The sequence below is a fragment of the Pan troglodytes genome, chromosome 2 (genome assembly GCF_028858775.2).
Source record: "Pan troglodytes isolate AG18354 chromosome 2, NHGRI_mPanTro3-v2.0_pri, whole genome shotgun sequence".
NCBI classification, from domain to species: Eukaryota; Metazoa; Chordata; class Mammalia; order Primates; family Hominidae; genus Pan; species Pan troglodytes.
The window spans coordinates 112,183,440-112,205,000 of NC_086015.1; the positions used below are offsets into that span (position 1 = coordinate 112,183,440).

Sequence of the window (21,561 nt, forward strand, 5' to 3'; positions counted from 1 at the left end):
TGAGATGGGCCTGTAGACACAGGACACTGCATTATAAATCACATCTTATTTTCATTCATAGGGAATAAAACAATACTCATTTTTTGGACATGATTTATCATTTGCAAGTTGGATCTGCCATCTATGTGGGCTAGGAAAATGGATGGATTGTCTTATTAAAAATTCTTCAGTTTTTGCTATTATATTATTGGCATGGAGAAAAATCATGAGCAGGGACTACTTGATATCCCAATATTAAGCTGTATTGAATTACTGGATGGAAAAAAGGTTACAGATGAGTTCCTTTGTTATCAGATGAGTGAAGTGTTTGCCCATATCTGGGCTTTTCAAGCCATTTCATACAGGTATCATTTGAACTGTTATTTTTTTAATACCTACATACTATTTACATATACTGTGTCTTTTTTCAGTGGCATAGAGAGTAATACAGGTGTTATGCCTTGAGATAAGAGTCCTTTTTTTTTTCTTTTGATGAAATTCCCTCCAGCTCTCAGTGACATGTAATCTCAAAGTTAAAGCAGTCGGTACTATTTTATGAAATGCGACTCTCACCACCTGATAAGTTCCTCAGTTCCCAGACTGCCATTGTGAAATCTGGTCACTAGGGCCATCATCAATGGTAGGATGACATTGGTAGAATGACAGTCTAGTGACAATGGTAGGATGTATACTGTAATCCTAATAGCATTACTCACGTGAGGCTGGAAGGAACTTTAATCAGCTAGCAAGAGCAAATAGCTGTGTATTCTTGTCAGTTCTCTTGACCTGGGGGTGGGGGAGACATAAAACTGTAGTCCCTGTATAGTCTCTAGACTGTTTCCCCACAGCCTTTGAATTGTATCACCCACTGAATAACTTCCTCATGATGTGGACTGAGCACGGGGCTTTACAACTAAACTTGCTGTACAATCCTAGCACTGCCAGTTACTGACTGTGTATCTGTGGACAATGTCATTAACCTCTATGAGCTGCAAATACCTTATATGCACAATAGGGATAAAAATATGCATCTCATATGATTGTCCTGAGGGTTGAATGAGCACTTGCATAGAGAAAAGGTTTCACAACTGGTAGTTATTGCTGATAGTTGAGATCAGCCTAGGGAAAATAAATTAATCTATCTGAATCTCAGGGTTCTCCCCTGTAAAGCAGGGAAGAATACTACTACTTTTGGAGAATTTTCTTTGTGAGTTTTTGATACAATGTATGTAAAACACCTAACTCACCATCTGGACATAATAGGTGATCAATCATTTTATTGCATCTGCTAACCTCAGTCTGTAATACTCAGAAAACATGGTTTTAAGAGACTGTTTGGACTGATATTCTGGGTGAGTAAAGAGGCAGTACATTGTACAATAAAGAGCATGGATTACCTGGGTTCTAATTCTAACTCTGCTATTTATTAGTCGTAATCTTGAGCAAGTCATATAACCTCTCTGTGCCTCAGATTTCTTATCTGCATAAGGAGGATGATATAGTACCTATGTTGGAATTGAGAGAATTAAATGAACAAACATAGGAAATATACTCGATGTAGCACCTAATATACAGTTACTATTGAATAAGTATTTGCTATCATGATTCCCTGTAAGAAGATCCAAAAACCAACTTTTTAAATTCACACGGAACACAGATACACATACACACATGCATGCACGTGTTCACTCACTTGCACAAGAACACACCTACTGTGGTTGGCTGGGGGTAACCAAGAATAGGCAATAGTTCACTTAATATTGAATTTAGCTGAGAAGTCAGTTATGAATTATGTGAAAAGTGGAATCTAATAAGGTAAATTATTTTTCCTTGTTATAGGGTTGATGAGTATTATATTGAAGACACACCAATTTATGGTAACTTAGATGATATGATTTCAGGTAAGTTTTCCATAAATTAAATTTATAAATAAGTAAGTCCCAGTTGGTTTCACAAAATAATTTAAGTGGCGCTTTAAAAAAATCAAATCACACTTAGCTATCTCAGTGATAACCATCAATTCAAGAACTTTTAGTACATTAATTAGGCTACATTTCCAAAGCTGCATATTGTAAGTTGTATTACAATAGCCACTCTAAATCAACATCCTGTTTTTCTATATTCTCTTCATTTCACTCTAGTAGTAATGAGAATACAGGAAGACTATTACCATGAATTTCGACACACACCGAATTCTATGAAATAAAGCTATTTCTAGGACAGAAAGTGGTCCACAGAAACAGTGCTTTGTGCTCAATATACAAAAGCAAATGTACAGTGAATAGCATGGAACAATGAACAGTTTCTTTGGTTTCTCATATTTTAAATAGAGAATGTAGGGCTGGATTGATGGCAGGTGGGAGAAAGAGGAACTAAATTGTTGCTGAGTGGTTTATATATTTATTTTGTTCTTATGTAATAAGTGCTCTTCAGTTCCCAGCATCCCTTATCACTTGTGTCATCCCAGACACCTAAAAATGAAACATCCCTAAATTTCTCCAAACAGATAACCTTGGTCTGATCCTAGAGTTCTGATGATAGAAGCTACCACCCTTTCCCTGCAAGTACTCATTCAATACATCAGAGGAGACTTGGGGGTTAAATGCTGTTGAACTCCAAGTTTTGAACACAGAGACATCCAGTAATGTAGGAAATTTATCTAAAAATCTATATATTAAAACAGTATGGAATCATCTTAAAGTTAGAAATGTGGGAATTTTCTTTTGCGTGATTCAAGAATTTATTTTTATCTTTCCTTTCATTGTAGAGTGTCCTCTAGTGCTCTAAGGAATCAAAAATTATTTTTTGGAAATATATTATTCAAAATAATTTGTCCCCATTTCACTTTGGAGAATCATGTTAGTCACCTATAATACTCAACTACTCAAATTCTTATGTATTCTGATGGCTCCAAACCCATTATACCTGCTACTTCCATACTTAAGTGAGCCCAGGTGCCGCTTGCACACATTCTGATTTAGCAGGTCCAGGCTAAGGCTTAGAGATCTGCTACTTAACATCCCAGGTGATTCTGATGCAGATTTTCCATGGACCATGATTTGAGAAACACCACTCTACATACCCTTTCTCTGTGTTGCTTTTCAGAAAGAGCTCAATGATTATTAAGTCGCTTTTCTTATAGTAAATATATCTTTCTCTCTCTGAGGGTCAAACTGGTACAATCCACACTTCTGTCAGGTTACTGGCCATCCTATGAGTCACTACTTCACTTTCTTCTTCCTTTTAAATGGACATATCTGGGGGAAGAAAGGTATGGATGATTCAAAAGGCATGTCCCCATAGGATGAAATGAGTACAGATCTGCTGGCTGCTGGACACTGTACAAAAGCCCCAAATACTAAGGACCAGCATTGTGCAGCCCCAGACCCTTAGGCAGTCTGGCTGAGATGTCCATCACTGATTGATGGGACAAAAGTCATAATATAAACCCTCTTTTTCAAAATTAAGATGTGGGACTTAAAATGTCCCTGAGCAAAACTCCTTACTCAAAGAACAAATTTCAAAATTGTAATCACTGATGTATGTGCACTGTGCTTTGTGGCACCATGCACCATTTGCAGTCTATCTTAAATAAAGAATACTGGCAATCCCTTAACTTGTGAGATCTCTATAACATCCAAATGGTAGCTTAAGACTGTCATGTCCTGCAGTGGTACAAGAAAATTCATATGATCTAGTTCTTATTCCAAGGATTTATTTTTATCTTACTAACCTTTAGCTCAAGAGACTTCACCGCCTGATCTGCAGGTAACAGTTTGGGCTTCCTTACCTCTTTCTATCTCCACCAAAAAGACTAGTTAAGTAATTCTTGGGCAGTTTATATTTACAGCCAAATGTTGTTTGGATCATGTATTTTTAATCATACTAGTATTTTTAAATTTTCTATTGTGAATCACAATCTTTTTAATTCCCAAGAACCAATGGATGAAAATTGCTATGAACAAATGAAAGCCCGACCAGAGAAATCTGTAAATAAGATGCAGGAAGCCACCCCATCTGCACAGGTGAGTTTTGTTTTCTGTTTCCACATTTGCACATTTCAAGAGCATAAGAGTAGTACATTATGATACACATCTGAAATAGCCTGTTAGAAATTTTGCAATCAATCAGATGTCAAGTTCTGGGACATGAGCTCTAACTCAGGGTCATGTAAACAGAACTCAAACCATATTCAAAGAGTCAAAATTGTACACAATCACAAAGGCAATAGATTTTAAGGGAATAATGGAATTATTCCTAAGTAATCTATTAAGCTTTTTCTTTCTGATTGAAAATTTTGTGTATATCACAGAGATAATATAATATAGAAGGTGACACATGGATAATGCTCGCAAGACCTAAATGTCAAGAATTCAAAATACAGAGCTGGGGTAGGGAGAGGGAGACCTTTAGTTATAAGATAAATTAGCTAGATACAAAACATCATATCCCTACTTTAAAAGGCAGATGACTTTCAATTTTAATACAAGTCCTGTGGCTGTGGTCTTATGGCAAGAGATTGCAAAATATACACACAGTTTATGTGGAGGTAAGCAGGACAAAAACCTAAGGAGAAACATAAAAATACAGGAAGAAATGGATAGTTTCTCTTTTTCCTACCACAATCTGTTCAACCTCTTCAGTTTTAGTTCTAACTTTATTAAAAGCCATTAGAAATTTTTAGCCTACATGCTCCTGAAATGCTATACATTTCAATTAAAATAGTTTTTCTTCTCCTCTCAGATCCTGTCTTGTTACTGCCTAGAAATGGTAATAGAGCCAGCATTTCCTAAGCAATTGTTACGTGTTGGTCTTGTACTATGTGCTTTATGTGCATTATCTCCTTAGATTCCTATGAGGGAGGCAGCACTATCATTCCCATTTTACAAATGCTCACAAAGGATGAAAACTTGCCCTAGAACACTTAGGTACTAAGTAAGTAGACAGAATCCAAACTTAGTCCTATCTTACAGAACATTCTCTTTCCTAAAATGGCTCACATCTTGAAAATTTCCCAGTGAGGTAGAATTTTACTTTTTCTTTAGATAAATCCCCTAAGAAATCAAACTTTTAAACTTTTTTTTTTGAGACAGAGTTTTGCTCTTTGTCGCCCAGGCTGGAGTGCAATGGCACAATCTCCACTCACTGCAACCTCTGCCTCCCGGGTTCAAGCGATTCTCCTACCTCAGCCTCCCAAGTAGCTGGGATTACAGGTGCCTGCCACCATGCCCAGCTAATTTTTGTATTTTTAGTAGAGACGGGGTTTCACCATGTTGGTTAGGCTGGTCGCAAACTCCCGACCGCAGTGATCCACCCACCTCGGCCTCCCAAAGTGCTGGAATTACAGGCGTGAGCCATCGTGCCCAGCTGAATATTTTTTAACTAAGAAACCAAGATGTAATAGGATTTGGGAAAAATATACTCACCAAATCTGCCATATAATGTTTAGTTAATTATAAAATATATTTTAGATAAACATATGGAAAACCTGCATGATATAATATGATTTGCTAAATCCATGATAATAAAAAGAAAACCTCTCAAAGAAGGTTAAAATACATTATCTGAAGTGTAGAGATTCACAGCACTTTAGTTGTAAAAGTACTGAGAATTCTGAATAGAAGTTACTATTTAATACACATGATTTGTACAGGGTAGCTTTATTTGACCTGCATCTGGCTTTCACTCAAGTGAAAATTATGCAAAGCCTTAAAATGTCTTTAAAAGCCTGCTCTTTTATAAATTGTGTATTTAAAGGTACTTCTAAGAAAATTAGTCTTTTCTATTATACTATTCTCATAAATTTAGTTTCACAAATTAGAGGTAATATCTTTGTATTTGCTCAATTTTATTTCACTACAGTGATTATTATCATAAAAAACACTACCTAGTTTGCTACTACAATACCTACTTTGTTACTTTGGTCAACCACAAAAGCATAAGGAACTAGGATATTATGCATAAAGCTTGATAGACAAAGTGTTTCTTCGTTGGAAAAAATGTAAATAGGCTCCTTGGCCTTTGAAAATGATGTGTACAGTTCAGAAATTGTAATTTTAGTATCTCAGTCTTCTATTAACTAGGAAGAGTTAATCAGAAAGCCTAGTAATAAAGTGAGTTCACAAGAGTCCCCAAATCCCAAAACATTTGAAAAATACAAGTGTGAGCTTGCTCCTCTTCTCTTCATATCCAAATCTCTAATCAATCTTTTCCTCCTATGTCAGAAGCATCCTGTCTCCTTTCCAAAGCCAAAGCTCTTATTCATGATCTTGACCCTTTCGCCTAATTATTTCAGGATCTTGTACTTTCAATTATTGAACTTTTCTCAAGTTTCCATTTTTTTAATGACTCATTAATATTTGCCTACCAATATGTGAAAATCCCTCCAATATTAAAAAAAAAAAAACGCCTTACTTGAACTGTTTTTCCTTCTAATTTCTAAACTGATTCTTAGCTTCTTCCTCTATTGTTTTGATTTCTTTGGATAGATACACATTCATTTCCCTGGCTATGTGTTTTCCACCCATGCACTTAACTAACACTGCAGTGTGGAAGTCTCCAGTGACTATTAAACATACAATTTGTGGTCCTTTCTTAGGACTCACATTCTTTAACTCTGCAGCACTTGATAAAGTTGACCAAGTGTTGACCACACATGCATTATTTGGAATGCCTTCAGTTATAAATGAAGAAAACAGGTTGAGATTAAATTAGAAATAACTTGACAACAGTATATGGTAGTGGGAAGAAACTAGAGCATGGATCCAGTTAGGCAGCTATTACAATTTTTCCAGAAATGAGGATTTTAAGAATAAAAAGCTAGACACAACAACAACAACAACAAAAAAAAAAACCACACAGCCAGGTGTGGTGGCTCACGCCTATAATCCCAGCACTTTGGGAGGCCAAGGCGGGCAGATCACCTGAGATCAAGTGTTCAAGACCAGCCTGGCCAACATGGCGAAACTCCGTCTCTACTAAAAATACAAAAATTAGCCAGGCGTGGTGGTGGGCACCGATAATCCCAGCTACTTGGGAGGCTGAGGCAGGAGAATCGCTTGAACCTGGGAGGCAGAAGTTGCAGTGAGCTGAGATCGCACCACTGCACTCCAGCCTGGGTGACAAGAGCGAAAGTCCATCTCAAAAAACACACGCGCACACACACACACACACACACACACACACAGCAGAGGGTATAAATAGAACCATCTTTTCTATCTGGCAGAGAATATAAAATGTTTCACTATTAACATGAAAACAAGTGCCAACGGGGAGATGCTTACTTATGCATTAGAAATGTTGTTAATCCAAATGTTATTTCTTCACCCTGTCCCTGCAAATCAATACAATTTTGGCCTAGTCTTAAAGAGTAATGCTTAATACATAAATCTTTGGTTTGTTCAATGGCTGTCTTAAAGTTTTAGTCTACAACTTTTCATAATTACAGTGCTACCTTACTTTTGAACAGTAGTTATAACTTTCATATACATTATCTCTATGTACTAACCATAACAACACTATGATGATTTGCATTTTCTAGGCAAGAAAATTGAGGTTCAGAATATTTTTAAAAACCTGACCAAGATCCCATGATCACTGTATGGCAGAGCTGGGATTCAGTCATAGTCTTTCCAATGCCAAATTCAAGGTCTTGCCTTTAGCATGTTGCTTCCCCTAGATAGCCTAGTTTCCTGTCTTTCTTTAGCATTGACCCAGGTCTAGTCCGGAGAAGCCCACTGGGCCCTCTTGGATGTGAATGGATATCTCCAAGGCCAATCCAAAATGAGCTCAAAAGGGAACTGGGGAAGGCAGATAAGAAAATAATAGGGAAAGATAAGAAATTTAGTTATTTGCCAGATATCTATCATGTAAGTGAATATTGTTATCTTTATACTTCTGAATCTTAAAAATGTAGAAAAACTGGGACTTTTGTGGTACCATTAAATGACCAATTGTTAGGTACATGTAAAGTAGACCTTTGTGATTTGGTAAACTCCTTCCTATCATGCTTATTCCTACTTTAATAAACTGGAGTATAGTTACTTGGTAAGAGCGACACAGGGCCAGAACTACCTTAGGTGGAGGTGGAGGTAGAGGCAGGTAAGAATCAACCTAAAATGTTCATGTACTGTTAGAGTATAATAAAGAAATAAAAATCTAGGAAAAAGTTTCATCTAAGCACTTTTTCAACTCAAGAGTGTTGGCTGACTATAGTTTTCTGTTCTGTTTTTTGTTTTTGTTTTTTGTACTGACAAATTTGGCAAAACAAGGTAGGTGAGGCCTAGAAAACAAGTTACTTGGTTTTCATACGCCACAGAAATTTCCAGAAGTCAAGCTAAAGAACAGACTAACAATGAAAAATTAACATCCCTTTCTTTTAGGCAACCAATGAAACACAGATGTGCTACGCCTCACTTGATCACAGTGTTAAGGGGAAGCGTAGAAAGCCCAGGAAACAGAATACTCATTTCTCAGACAAGGTTGGAGATGAGCAACTACATGCAATAGACGCCAGCGTTTCTAAGACCACCTTAGTAGACAGTTTCTCCCCAGAAAGCCAGGCAGTAGAGGAAAACATTCATGATGATCCCATCAGACTGTTTGGATTGATCCGTGCTAAGAGAGAACCTATAAACTAGCTGGACCATGATCTAGTTCAATGATTTGGCTCCTATTGAAGATGGCTTCTAAGAAAACAAGATGCGCAGAGGACACAGAAGGACTTGGCAGCAGGGTGATGACCTGATCATTTGTTGATGGGATGGTGGCTTACCTCTTATTCACAGCTTACACTTATGCATGCCAAATGTAAGGCCATGAAAATCAGTATTTCAAATAACTTAAAAAATGCTTTACTACTAAAATGTAAAAAATTAATGTGCTCACCTCGGCAGCACATATACTAACAATTAATAAGACCCAGCTTGAAAATTGAGCCTGATAACAAGATTACAAATTCACAATACCTAATACTTAGGGAAATATAAAAATTTAAGCATGAATGTATTCTGGAACACATTAGAAGAAAAATAAAAGCCAATGAGTTTTTTTTTAATTCTCCTTTCTCACCAATGGGCAATAGCCCATAATTGAAATAAATTTCTGATTGAAAGGTATAGGAAACATTAAAATGCATTACTAAGAGAAGTAACATAATTTTCTTACAAAGTATTTTTCCCAAAGATAGCTTTACTATTTCAAAAATTGTCAAATTAATGCATGCTCCTTACAACAAACAAATATCAAAAAGAGTTTAGGAATTCTACTAGCCAGAGATAATCACTTGGAGAAACTTTCTATATATCCTTCTAAATATTTTTCTGGGCATGCTTATGTATGTACATCAGTTGTTTCTTTTTATTTTTAACCAAAAATGTGGTTTCTTTTGTACACATTACTTAAACTTTCTTTCCACTCAACAATATATTGTGGATTTATTTTCACTGTTATATTTAACTATATATAAATATGCATATATTGTAATTTTAATGTCTGCTTAGCACCCCACTGATAACCAAATCACAGTTTATTTAAATAATTTTAATGACTTTTCAAAAACAATTTATTGATGCAAAAAGCAAGGTTGAGATGACAATGTTTCTTTCAATAATTAAAAAATACTGCTTCACTGTCTTCTCTGTTTCATCAGAAACACATACTATAATACTTGTCTGTGTCCTTAAGTGTGATACACGTTATTTTTCTGATTGTTAAGACTTTCCTTATTACTGGTTCTAATTTGATTATAATATGCCAAGGTATGGTTATTTTTCAAGTGTCTTGTGTTTGGAATTTGTGGAGCTTCTTAGATCTATGTATTTATATTTTCATCAAATTTGGGTGGAGGGAAATGACCAATATTTTTTTTTCTGTGACCCTCCGCATTTTCAAGTTTTTCAATTACTTGCAAATGGTCCCACATTTCACTTATCTGTTTATTTTATTTCATTCTTTTTTGTATTTCATTTTGGATAGTTTTTCTTGCTACATCTTCAAGTTCATGAATCTTTTTTTTCTAAATGATCTAATCTGCCATAATCCTAGACAGGACTTTTTAATCTTAGATAACTTAGTTTTTATTTCTATAAATTTAGTTTGGGTCTTTTGTCCCCCATATTTCATGTCTCTAACATACTTAATCTCTCATCTAACATCTTCAACCTATGGATACAGTTGTAACAACTGTTTTAATGCTTCTTAAAATCTACTAATTCTGTTATCTGTCATTCTGAGTGAGTTTCAAGTGATTTATTTTTCTCATTGTGGGTTATATTTTTCTGCCTCTTTAAATGCCTGATGATTTTTAATTAGGCAGAAAATACTGTACAATTTCCTTTGTTTGGCGATGCATATTTTTGCATTCTTATAAATGTTTTTGAGCTATGTAGCTGAAAACTAACTTGATAGTTTGTTTTCAGTTACATAGCTAACTGAAAACTATCAAGTTACTTGAACACAATTTGATCATTTAGAATCTTGCTTTTAAATTTTGTTAGATTAAGCCAGAGCAGCTTTTAGACTAAGTTAAATTTAGTTTATTAGTGAGGAAAGATCCTCGTTAGTACTTAGTACCACCGTTCATGAATTAGGACGTTTTCCACTTTGGCTGTTGATAATCGACACTATTCCCAGCCATGTGTGAGTCATGGGCACTGTTTTCTTTATTATTTTCAGGTGTGTTTTTCCCCAAGTTCGGGTAGTTTTGTCACTTGCGTGCACTGACCAGTACTTAACTGAATACTTGACGGCGACTCTTCACATATCTCCAGAGTTTTCTCTACATGCAGCTCTCTTCTCTCCAGTACTCTGCCTTTTTGACTTCTCTTGACCTGGAGCTCCATCTCCTCAATTCAAGAGATCAATGGACTTTTACCTAGGTTTCCTCTACCTGCTCCAAGGCCTGAAACTTTTCTCCAGGCAATAAGATAGGATGATAGGAAGGTTTACCTCATTTGTTTCCCATCTTTCAGGGACCGACCGTTGTCCTTCATTGCCTGAAACAGTATGTCAAGTAACACTGTTTCATCTACTTTGTCTGGAGTTTAGTTGTTTCAGCTGGCAGAGTATGTTCAGGTAGTAGGGTAAATCTAGGATGTTATTCTATCTTCATCAGAAGCAGAAATCCAAGGCATTCTTACCACTTTACTGTAATTCTATAGTATATTTTTAGTGTAATTTAGTGTAATTCGATAAGCTAAGCAGGACTATTTGAAATGTGAGTAGGCTATGAATTACTGATCATCATGTAATTATTAGGGACTATATATACATCACCTTTGGCAGTTTTCAGGGCTTATGTTCCAGAAGGAATACAGGATGAATATCCTGTATTTTGAAACAGAAGTGTTTCTGATTTTTAGATTTTGGAATATTTATTCATATGTAGTGAAGTATCTTAGAGATGGGACTTTAGCCTAGACAGAAAATTCATTTACGTTTATATACACGTAGCTTGAGGGCCATTTATGTAATATTTGTAAATAATTTTGTGCATTCATCACATAATGTCAGGTGTGGAATTTTCCACTTGTGGAGTCATGGCACTCAAAAAGTTTTCCATTTTGGAACATTTTGGATTTTGGATTTTCAGATTATGGATCCTCAGCCTGTATCATTATAAGCCTTAACATTTCAACTGGAAAAAAAAATATGTACGGAGGAAAAGAAAAAGAAAAATCATGACTAGAAAACATATGAATTCCAAGTCTTGAGATTTTCACTGACAATGTTTTAAAGGTCCAATAAGTTGAACTCAAATCTCAAAAATAGGAGGGATAACTCATTTCCTTTTGGTATTAAATGGCTTATTTCTAGCAGAGTAAAGGGAGGGTGATAGTTTAGACATACGCTTTAAATCTTCCTCTGAGGTTTTGTCATTTGATTAACAGAACAGACAATTTATATTAACACAGAAAAACAGAGCATTGACAGAAAGGAACAAGACAGAATATAAATTCAACAGAGGTACACTTCTAAATGCTATTTGCCATTCTTTAACCTCTTCTGAAGGGCTCTTCTGCACCCACTCACAGCTTCTACTACCTAGGAAGTCATGCATCAAGGGTGGGTACCTGAATCACGACAGTGGATTCTCCTTTTTTTCAGTTTCAATAAAACTTTTTTTACAAAATCAAGCAGGCCAGATGTAGCCTAGGGGCCATAGTTGGCTGACGCCTGGCAAGATCATTTGTTTCATTACGAGCTTGCAAAATGATATGCTAGTCCTGTTATTCCTTCTTCATGTATTAGTTGGAATACATTATAGGAAGAAGACAGTAGATTCATCTTTGAACCAACCTAGATACAAGAGACTGGATAGTGATCAGAACAACAACAATAAAAAAAACCATAGATAGAATTGGGGCTTTGAAAAGCAGGGTACAATTACAAGGGGAAGAAACTAAGAGTAAGATGGCAGAGACTGGAGTTCAAAGCTCCATAACTAATCAGACTAATCATATAACAATCATGACAATGATAAGTCATATTTATTGAGAACTTGCTAAGTGTAAGACACTGTGATAAGTGCTTACCTGCATACTTAATTTAATCACATAACACCCTAAAAGATAGATGCTAACCTTAAAGATGAAGAAACCAAGACTGATAAAAAGTAACTTGCCTGATGTCACACAAATAAACTGTAGACTCAGGATTTGAATATAAGTAGTCTAAGTGTAGAACTTGCTCTGTAGAATAGCTGATTTCTAGAGTTGGGTTTAAGTGCTCTTGGGCCCTATTTCTTAATTATCCCTGCATCCTATCTATTTAATAATAGTAATCTCTTTATTTTAAGTGCTGTGCTTGCATTTCTGTTATTTAAAATCAAAAGAGGCTAACTAAAACAAATTGAAAACAATTCTTAAAAATAATGACGATTTATGGCAGCTTGTACACACTAACAGCCCTCCTAATTTAGGAAAAATCCAACAATAAATCCCCTTAAATGACAGGCTGTTGCTTTCAATAAACACTAAGACTTACATCTACCACAATATTTTCATATTAAAGTGTTTTTACAGGAAAGTATTTTATTAATGCCACTTGCTTTAAAATGACTTAGCTTTTCTTTTTCAGTTTTGTATATAAAAAAAAGAGTTTTCCCTGCAGTGACCTCATATTCACTCTCCATAAAAGACAGAACCCAAAACCAACTTACAAAAACAAAAATAAATAAATCCCAATATTGAAGCTAAAACATAATTTTGTGCCCCCTTTTGTCTAATTTTTTCTGTAGGGGATGAAAGTTATCTCATTTGGAATCAGGGAAACATTTGTTATTTAGACCAAAATGGAAGAGAATGGAAAAAGAATCTCAATCAATAGCGTTCTTGGCCACCTCTGATGTAATGGACAAGTCTTTTAAGATGTCAGTATCCATCATGACACTTGAGAATTAAGTAGGTTTATTTCTTCCATCTGCATTGATTAAGAACATAGTTGGTAAATTAACTGGAAAAATTGGGTCAAGTGAAGAATAAATTTTTAAAGTACCATAAACATTTAAATTTAAAAGTATAAACATTTAGTCATTAACTTTTGATATAAGGCCAAGGCCTTACCTTGAGTAGGTCTATGATTGAAGTTCCATGTCATTTTTCTTGTATAAATATCATTGTCCATAAAACACTGTCTACGGTCCCAGTTTTAGTTTTGTTTTTAAGTGAAATAAGAACTTGAAAACATTTCTAATAAACTCTAACTGCAGCATCCCTCAAGATTTTTGGTTTTTCTTCTGAGACTTTAAGAGTTATTTCACCCTTACCTAAATTGTCAGTAATTTTTTTTTTAGCAATTCTGTTTATTGATTCTTTGGAATCAGTGAACTTAACTATCACAGGAAAAGTTCCCTCCACACCCATATTTCATTAGGACACATAACAATTAATTATCTTATGTAATTACAAGTACAGCCAAAATAATCAAGTGCAGGAACAAACACCATGCACTCCTGGGAAACACAGTTTTGGTGGTGGGAGAGACTCAGGAGGTTATAAGAATAGCCTACTGGCCATGGTGTTTATTGTGCTGGGTCAGGATTCAGTATGTTGATAGAAGGAAGGGAAAATGGCTCATATAGGTAGAGGTCAGTTAACAATGCCTCTATTTTACAAACCCAAGTTAACTTTACAGGATGAATTATTAGAACAATGGAAGAGTCTCCCACATCCTTTGCTTTTCTATTTTGTCTTTTTTTTTTTTAACCACACAAGCAGTAGTGGTACCCAAAAATTCTACCATTTGAAAAATTAATTTTTAAATTAAATACTCTACTTTTTAGTCTTTCTACAAAGTATTGAGAGAGAAAAAAAACTTAAGCAAACTGGGGCAAATCAGTTTTTCTCCAATTTCCATTCTCCCATTTTTCCTAAGTACAGAATCTTTACTTTTAACTGGTGATCAAGACAGCATTAACTTCTCAAGTTAACTAAACTTCAGACAGATTTCTTCCTGTCCGTTTTCCTATTTACTTAAAAAACAAACTCATCATTGCAAATTCTTTTTTGGCTCCCTTTCAAGTGTGTATGTCTCCTCAAAAAGCTTTTACCTATTTGATTACCCCCAGAAATGTCTCTCTCAAAAACCTGAAAACCATCTCTTTGAAATGTAATTTCTGAAGGAAGATAATGCCTTTATCCTCCAGTCTGTGGGAGGGCAAAAGCCTACCTTCTGTCATGGAGACAGGTCAGAATTAAGCACAGGTGGCCTACCGTTACCCCCACCCCAGCTCTTAAAAACTCTCCAGCCTTTTGTTTCACCCTGAACTCAGAGGCTGAGTTGAGTTCAACCTCTCTCCTGTATTGCAATAGTCTTGAATAAAGTCTCTCTTGCTTGTTTAACTTTGGCACATTTTTCACTTTAATACCAGATGCACGGCTGCTGGAACAATGTTCCCTCTGTAGCTTGTGCTGCCTTTCTTTGACTCCTCATTACCTGTAGCTGGAATAAAGATGTGGTGGCTGAAGTCTGAATAGGAACATTTGATCACAGGATAGACTGCATGGGCTGAGGATGCCAGAGCAATAGGATAAAAAGAGCTAAATTCCTAACACATGGAACAGCATCCCAGCCTTAGACCACCTATCTCCAGCCTTCTTTAATGTGAGAGATAAATTTCTGTTTTATTTAAGCCATTGTTGTTTTGAGATTTCTGTTATTCACAGGTGGACCTAGTCTAACTAATATACCCCAAAATATCTTGATTTCATTTTTCACTTAACTTCTTTTAAAGAGGTAGTAAGGAGAACTAAAATGATGTCATTTGGGGTGAAGTGGGGTTGGCAGAATGAAATTCACTGGTATTAGGTTGGTGCAAAAGTAATTGTGGTCTTTGCCATTAAAAGTAATGGACAGGCCAGGTGCGGTGGCTCACACCTATAATCCCAGCACTTTGGGGGACCGAGGCAGGCGGATCACGAGGTCAGGAGTTCGAGACCAGCCTGACCAACATGGTGAAACCCCGTCTCTACTAAAAATACAAAAATTAGGCAGGCATGGTGGCACGCGCCTGTAATCGCAGCTACTCAGGAGACTGAGGCAGGAGAATCACTTGAACATGGGAGGCAGAGGTTGTAGTGAGTTAAGACTGCGCCACTGCACTCCAACCTGGGTAACAGAGTGAGACTCCATCTCAAAAAAAAAAAAAAAAAAGTAATAGAAAGACCACAATTACTTTTGCACCAACCAAATATTTTTCCATGTACCGAATCTGCTCCAAACCACTCAGAACATTTGTAGAGATAAAACAAAAGCCAGTTTCCTGTAAGATTAATATGAAAAATTCTCACATATGCATTAAATTGTTTCCTCTCCATTAAAATTTAGGATATTTTATCTGTAACTATGAGAAATTAAATTTGTATACAATTATTGGTTACTATATTCACAAGTTCAGAAGAAATAGTTGAAAGAAAAAAATTGTAACTTAAGGAGATCAATTAGAAAATGGATAAGACATATGCAGATATTTTAAATAAATATTAACCTATTTTTAAAAGACCAACCATCCCTTGGCTATTTACACTTCATCTTGCTGTCTAAATCCTACTATCAGATTGTTAAGGGCAATATTACTTACTGTCGCTAATTTGGTATCAATTACCAAGTTAGTATCAGTTTGATCTAATTTATTCAACCTCAGCAGGCCTTAGAAGACAAGGTTCCAGCAATAGACAAATAAAGCCGTCTGCAGAGTTTAATGCTAAATACTGGTTTGGGAAAAAGAACAAAGAAGTGGAACAGTCAGATTCTAATTGGGAGGCAGGAGCTGCAGCCTCTTGTTGCAGGGGATTTAGGAGAGCAGGGAAACTTGTTTCTCTGGACAGAAGTGCTGCAGTGTCCCCTGCTCTCTAAGTTTCTAAACCTTTGATTACCTTAAGAAAGAAAGACCTTTTCTTGTGCTTGTTGACATCTTCTTGTCAATTTTGCCACTCTTGTGACATTAGCATATTCCTCATTAGCAAAATCAGAATGTGGTAGATTAATGCCACACATTCCTTCTCTCACTAAGTAAAATCCTATTCATCCTTTATTCCATTTCTGCAAATAAAAATGAAGTCTTAGGCCTGCTTTTCACTTCTTATGCTAAGTAATGAAGTTCCTAAGCCTGGCCTTAAAAAATGCAAGTCTTCACAATCAACAATAGGTGGCTAAAAAAGATGAAGAGATGTCCCCTCTCTCCTGAAGTTACGAGATAGAGCTTTCTGCATCATAAAATAAATTCAAATAGTCTGATGTGATAAGGTATTAAATTAAGAACATTCACAAGAATATCAATCTTTCTTCTGTGCAACAAGGAGACTTGTGTGAATATTCACAACTGTTGCCAACTTCTTCTATTTTCTGTTAATATAAATTTGTCCTTGGAAGTATGGTTAGAAGAGATTCTTCTAAGACTTTGAAGACTTTAAAGTTTGTTGCAATGCCCTGTGATAATAACCAGAAGAAACGTGCAATTCTGATTGGTTATCTTACTTGCCCTTGTAATATTATAATTGACACCTCAGTGTTTGTTTGTTTGTTTGTTTGTTTTTGAGATGGAGTATCGCTCTGTCACTCAGGCTGGGGTGCACTGGCACAATCTCAGCTCACTGCAACCTCCACCTCCCAGGTTCAAGCGATTCTCCTGCCTCAGCCTCCCAAGTAGCTGGGGCTACAGACATCCTCCACCACACCCTGCTAATTTTTTTTGTATTTCTAGTAGAGATGGGGTTTCACCATGTTGGTCAGGCTGGTCTCGAACTCCTGACCTCAAATGATCCACCCACCTCAGCCTCCCAAACTGCTGGGATTACAAGTGTGAGTCACCATACCCGGCCACCTCAGTGTTTTTAAACAATATAAATGCTTGAAAGATTACTAGGTCATACAAAAAAATAATCACTGGCACTTTCTTTTTTTCTGACAGGCATAATGGAAAAGTTAAAGCCTATGACTGCAACTTTTTTTTAACACAGAGATGAAGAGTCTCGCTAATTTATCGGGAACAATATCTATTTAAATCTACCTAACAAGCTATTATAAGAAGGGGCAACTGAGGTAGTAAAATGGAGAAGTAGGCAAAATGCAAGGAGCTGTTATTTTCAAAATGACCCTGTAAGGCATTCTTCCTACAAAAATGTGTGTAAGCCCACTATGTGCTAGTCACTATTCCAGTGTAATGGCCAACCCAGCACCCAGTAGGTGTTTGAGGCTATCAACAACAGTCCCCGGTTTTGCATATGCACTCTCCCCACCCTCATTCAGCCACGTGTCTCACAGGAAATCGAGCCGTTCCCCAGGTGAGAAAAGGAAATCAAGGTGGGGCATAATTAGTTCAAGGGTATTGTAACAGAGCCTCAGGAAGAAATGGTTTTTCATCACCTATCTGAGCACTTTTGCATCTGATATGACACCCAGAACTGCTGCAGTCATCTTGTTACTACTCTGAGGATGAAGCCAGAACCAAGAGACTGAGCAGAGAGACGGGAGAATAAAACCAAAATCACTTGGGGCAGTTTACTCAGCCCTCACCCTTGCCTCTTACCCAATTAAGGGACAAAGGCCTGTGGATTTTGTTACTGTATCCCATTTCATTTTTCTTTTTCCCTCATCCAGGCTCATGGCATCTTTCACCTGACTTACTACAATAGACTTGTGATTTATCTCTCTTCCCCAAGTCTTCTGCTTACTCTCAGAGTGTGTCTAAGACATAGCTCAGATTATTTCCCTCCTCTTTTAAAAAACCCTTATTGATTTTCATTGCTTAGATCAATTGTTCTCAAACTTCAATGAGAAGTAAAAAATCACCAGGGGATTTTATAAAGCACACATATGTGAGTCATATACTTCAGTGATTCTGACTCATAAGTTTTCTATTGGAGCCTAGAAATCTACGCATTAACAGCCTGGTGATTCTTATGTAATATGACCCTTGAATCACCATTTGATAAGCATTTATTTAGATGTGAAAGGCCAAACTGTTGCAGAACTTTCTCCTTAGTTCAGCTAAAACCGGGTTCTTGTCACATGACCAGGAAGGATTAGGCTCACAGACACATAGAAGGGTGAGGAGTAGAAATTATTGGGTGAAAAGGAAAAAGGAAAAATAACTCTTAGCAAAGTGAGAGAGAGTCCTGCTAGCAGGTTTTCCACCTCACAGATTGAATTCCAGGTCACCAACCAGGAACTGAAGAGGCCAGGCTCCTCCCCCTGCCAATGGCACGAACTTCCCGAGGCTCCACCCTGTCCTCCCAGTGCGCAGGTGGGCAGTATTCAGTCAGGAGAGGGCAGCTTCATCTGGGACCAGCAGTCTGGTTTTTCAGCCTTCAGGCCGTTTTAGGCTTGAGGGCGAGGTTTCGCCGGGGACCCTTGGCTGTCTCATCTCTATCAAAACTATTTAACTAGCATCTTATGTCTTCTTTGCCCAGTCCCCAAACATCTTTCAAATTGTATTCATTCACAGCATCTCCTATATACCAACCACACTTGACTACTGCTTCCTAAGCATACCATGCATTTTCAAGGCTCTGTGATTCAACTTTCCCTGCCTAAGATAATCTTCCCCATCCTTGAGATTTAGCTTAAACATCACAACCTTCATTAAGCCTCCTTTGACCTGCCCCTTCAATGGCATTATGTAAATTCGTTGTCCTTACTATATATTCCAAAATCACACGACCTGGTCCTCTACTTAGCACTTTTAACAATGTGTCAGAGCCATTTTTGAATCTCAGATAAATTATAAACATCTGAATTAGGGCTTTATTTCATTTATCTGTGTTAAAAATTCTCGGCCGGGCACGGTGCCTCACGCCTGTAATCCCAGCACTTTGGGAGGCCAAGGCTGGCGGATCACGAGGTCAGGAGATCGAGACCATCCTGGTTAACATGGTGAAACCACGTCTCTACTAAAAATACAAAAAAATTAGCCGGGCGTGGTGGCAGGCGCCTGTAGTCCCAGCTACTCGGGAGGCTGAGGCAGGAGAATGGCCTGAACCCGGGAGGTGGAGCTTGCAGTGAGCGGAGATAGCGGCAGTGAGCAGAGATAGCGCCACTGCACTCCAGCCTAGGCGACAGAGTGAGACTCCATTTCAAAAAACAAACAAACAAACAAGCAAAATTCTCACCAGACCCTCCAAAATATTGGAATTATATACGTGTCATAATATAACTCTTTACATTTTAAAATAATAAATTAGGGCATTGGAAAGATGAAGAGAAGAAAACATATTAACAAAATTGACCAATCAAGTTTGAAAAAAGAATTTTTAGAAAAGAAATATAGATATTTGCTATTTGAAATATATAAAACATTTGATGTTAAATAAGTTAAAATAGCTAGTGATTGATAGTAACTGAAGAAATGACTCAGTATGAAGTATAAAGAGATGACAAACATGAAAAATGTTAAGATACTTGAAAGAGAGAGTAAGAAGCTTTATGTAGAGGTAACTGACGTTCTTGAAGAGAATAAAAATGGAAAATTTGCAATATTTGAAATACCTGAAAATTTTCCAGAAATGATATTAAATCAATTAGCAGATTTAGGAAGTGCAATGAATCCATATCTAGATGCTTTATACTGAATTTGCAGAACACCAAAGACTAAGAGATGATCTTAAAGTAGCCAGAGAAAAAAGGTCATTATAAAGAAGTTATTATTCTGACAGTTGACTCCTCAAATGCAGCAATACAAGCCAGAAAGATAATGGAATTTGATATGGTTTGGCTGTGTCCCCACCCAAATCTCATCTTGAATTTCCACGCGTTGTTGGAGGGACCCAGTGGGAGGTAATTGAATCTGAATCATGGGCGCAGGTCTTTCCTGTGCTGTTCTTGTGATATTGAATAAGTCTCACAAGATTTGATGGTTATAAAAAGGGAAATTTCCCTACACAAGTGCTTCTCTCTGCCTGGTGCCGTCCATGTGAGATGTGACTTACTCCTCCTTGCCTTCCGCCATGATTGTGAGGCTTCCCCAGACGCGTGGAACTGTAAGTTTAATTAAACCTCTTTCTTTTGTAAATTGCCCAGTCTCAGGTATGTCTTTATCAGCAGCATGAAAACGGATAATACAGAGTAAAATCCTTAAAATGCTGAGATAAAATACCCCTGAAGTTAGAATTGTCCATCCAGCTAAACTATTAGGTTGGTGCAAAAGTAATTGCAGTTTTGCCATTAAAAGGAATGTCAAAAACCCCAATTACTTTTGCACCAACTGAAATATTTTCCAAAAATTGTTGGACATTTTCAGAAAAATAAAAAATAACAGAATTTACAATGAATAGAACTATTTAAAAGAACTTTATGAAGAGATTTCAGGAAGAAGAAAATTGATTTCAGAAAGTCTGAGTTGCAATAAGAAATATAGTAAAGAAAATGTTAAACTTAGACATAAATTGGAAAAAGAAACCATTAAATTGCACTATAAAATTTTTCAATTTTTGGATTAAAAAACTTAGAACAAAATAACATATTTATCTGGAGGAGATAATCAAAGTATTTAAAATGTTTTATATTGTTCAAAATGAGTATAAAGATACTTACTATCGGCCAGGCGTGGTGGCTCATGCCTTTACTCTCAGCACTTTGGGAGGCCGAGGCGGGCAGATCACGAGGTCAGGAGTTCGAGACCAGCATGGCCAACATAGTGAAACCCCATCTCTACTAAAAATAAAAAAATTACCTAGGCTTGGTGGCAGGTGCCTGTAGTCCCAGCTACTTAGGAGGCTGAGGCAGGAGAATCGCTTGAACCCAGGAGGCAGAGGTTGCAGTGAACCAAGACTGTGCCACTGCACTCCAGCTCGGGCAACAGAGCAAGACTCCATCTCAAGAAAAAAAAAAAAAAAGATATTTACTATCTTTGCACTAATTTAAATGTGATTGTTAAATTTGTTAGATTATTATTGAAAGAAACAGAATGTAAAACTTCCAAGTAAGTGGGAGGAAGAAAGAGAGAGGGAGAAAACCCCCCAAATAAGTAAAAGCAAAAAACTGCAATTTCTCCCAAAAGAAGAAAGGGAGACAAAAAGAGAAAAGTGACAAAAATCGAAGATACAAAATAAGATGGTAGAAATTATCCCAAATATATCAACAGTCTCA

At 36.7% G+C, this 21,561-nt stretch overlaps 1 protein-coding gene across 1 annotated transcript in view; it reads left to right on the top strand.

The window, feature by feature from the left end:
• The window catches only part of TRAT1 (T cell receptor associated transmembrane adaptor 1), a 31,524-nt gene extending 22,490 nt beyond the window's left edge, over positions 1 to 9,034 (top strand). Inside the window, exons 4-6 of the mRNA XM_001152059.4 lie at positions 1,819 to 1,880; positions 3,916 to 4,004; positions 8,361 to 9,034. Coding sequence (XP_001152059.1) covers positions 1,819 to 1,880; positions 3,916 to 4,004; positions 8,361 to 8,618 — 409 coding nt within the window. The 3' untranslated portion in view covers positions 8,619 to 9,034. The remainder of the gene's footprint in view (positions 1 to 1,818; positions 1,881 to 3,915; positions 4,005 to 8,360) is intronic.
• The last annotated feature ends 12,527 nt before the right edge of the window (positions 9,035 to 21,561 follow it).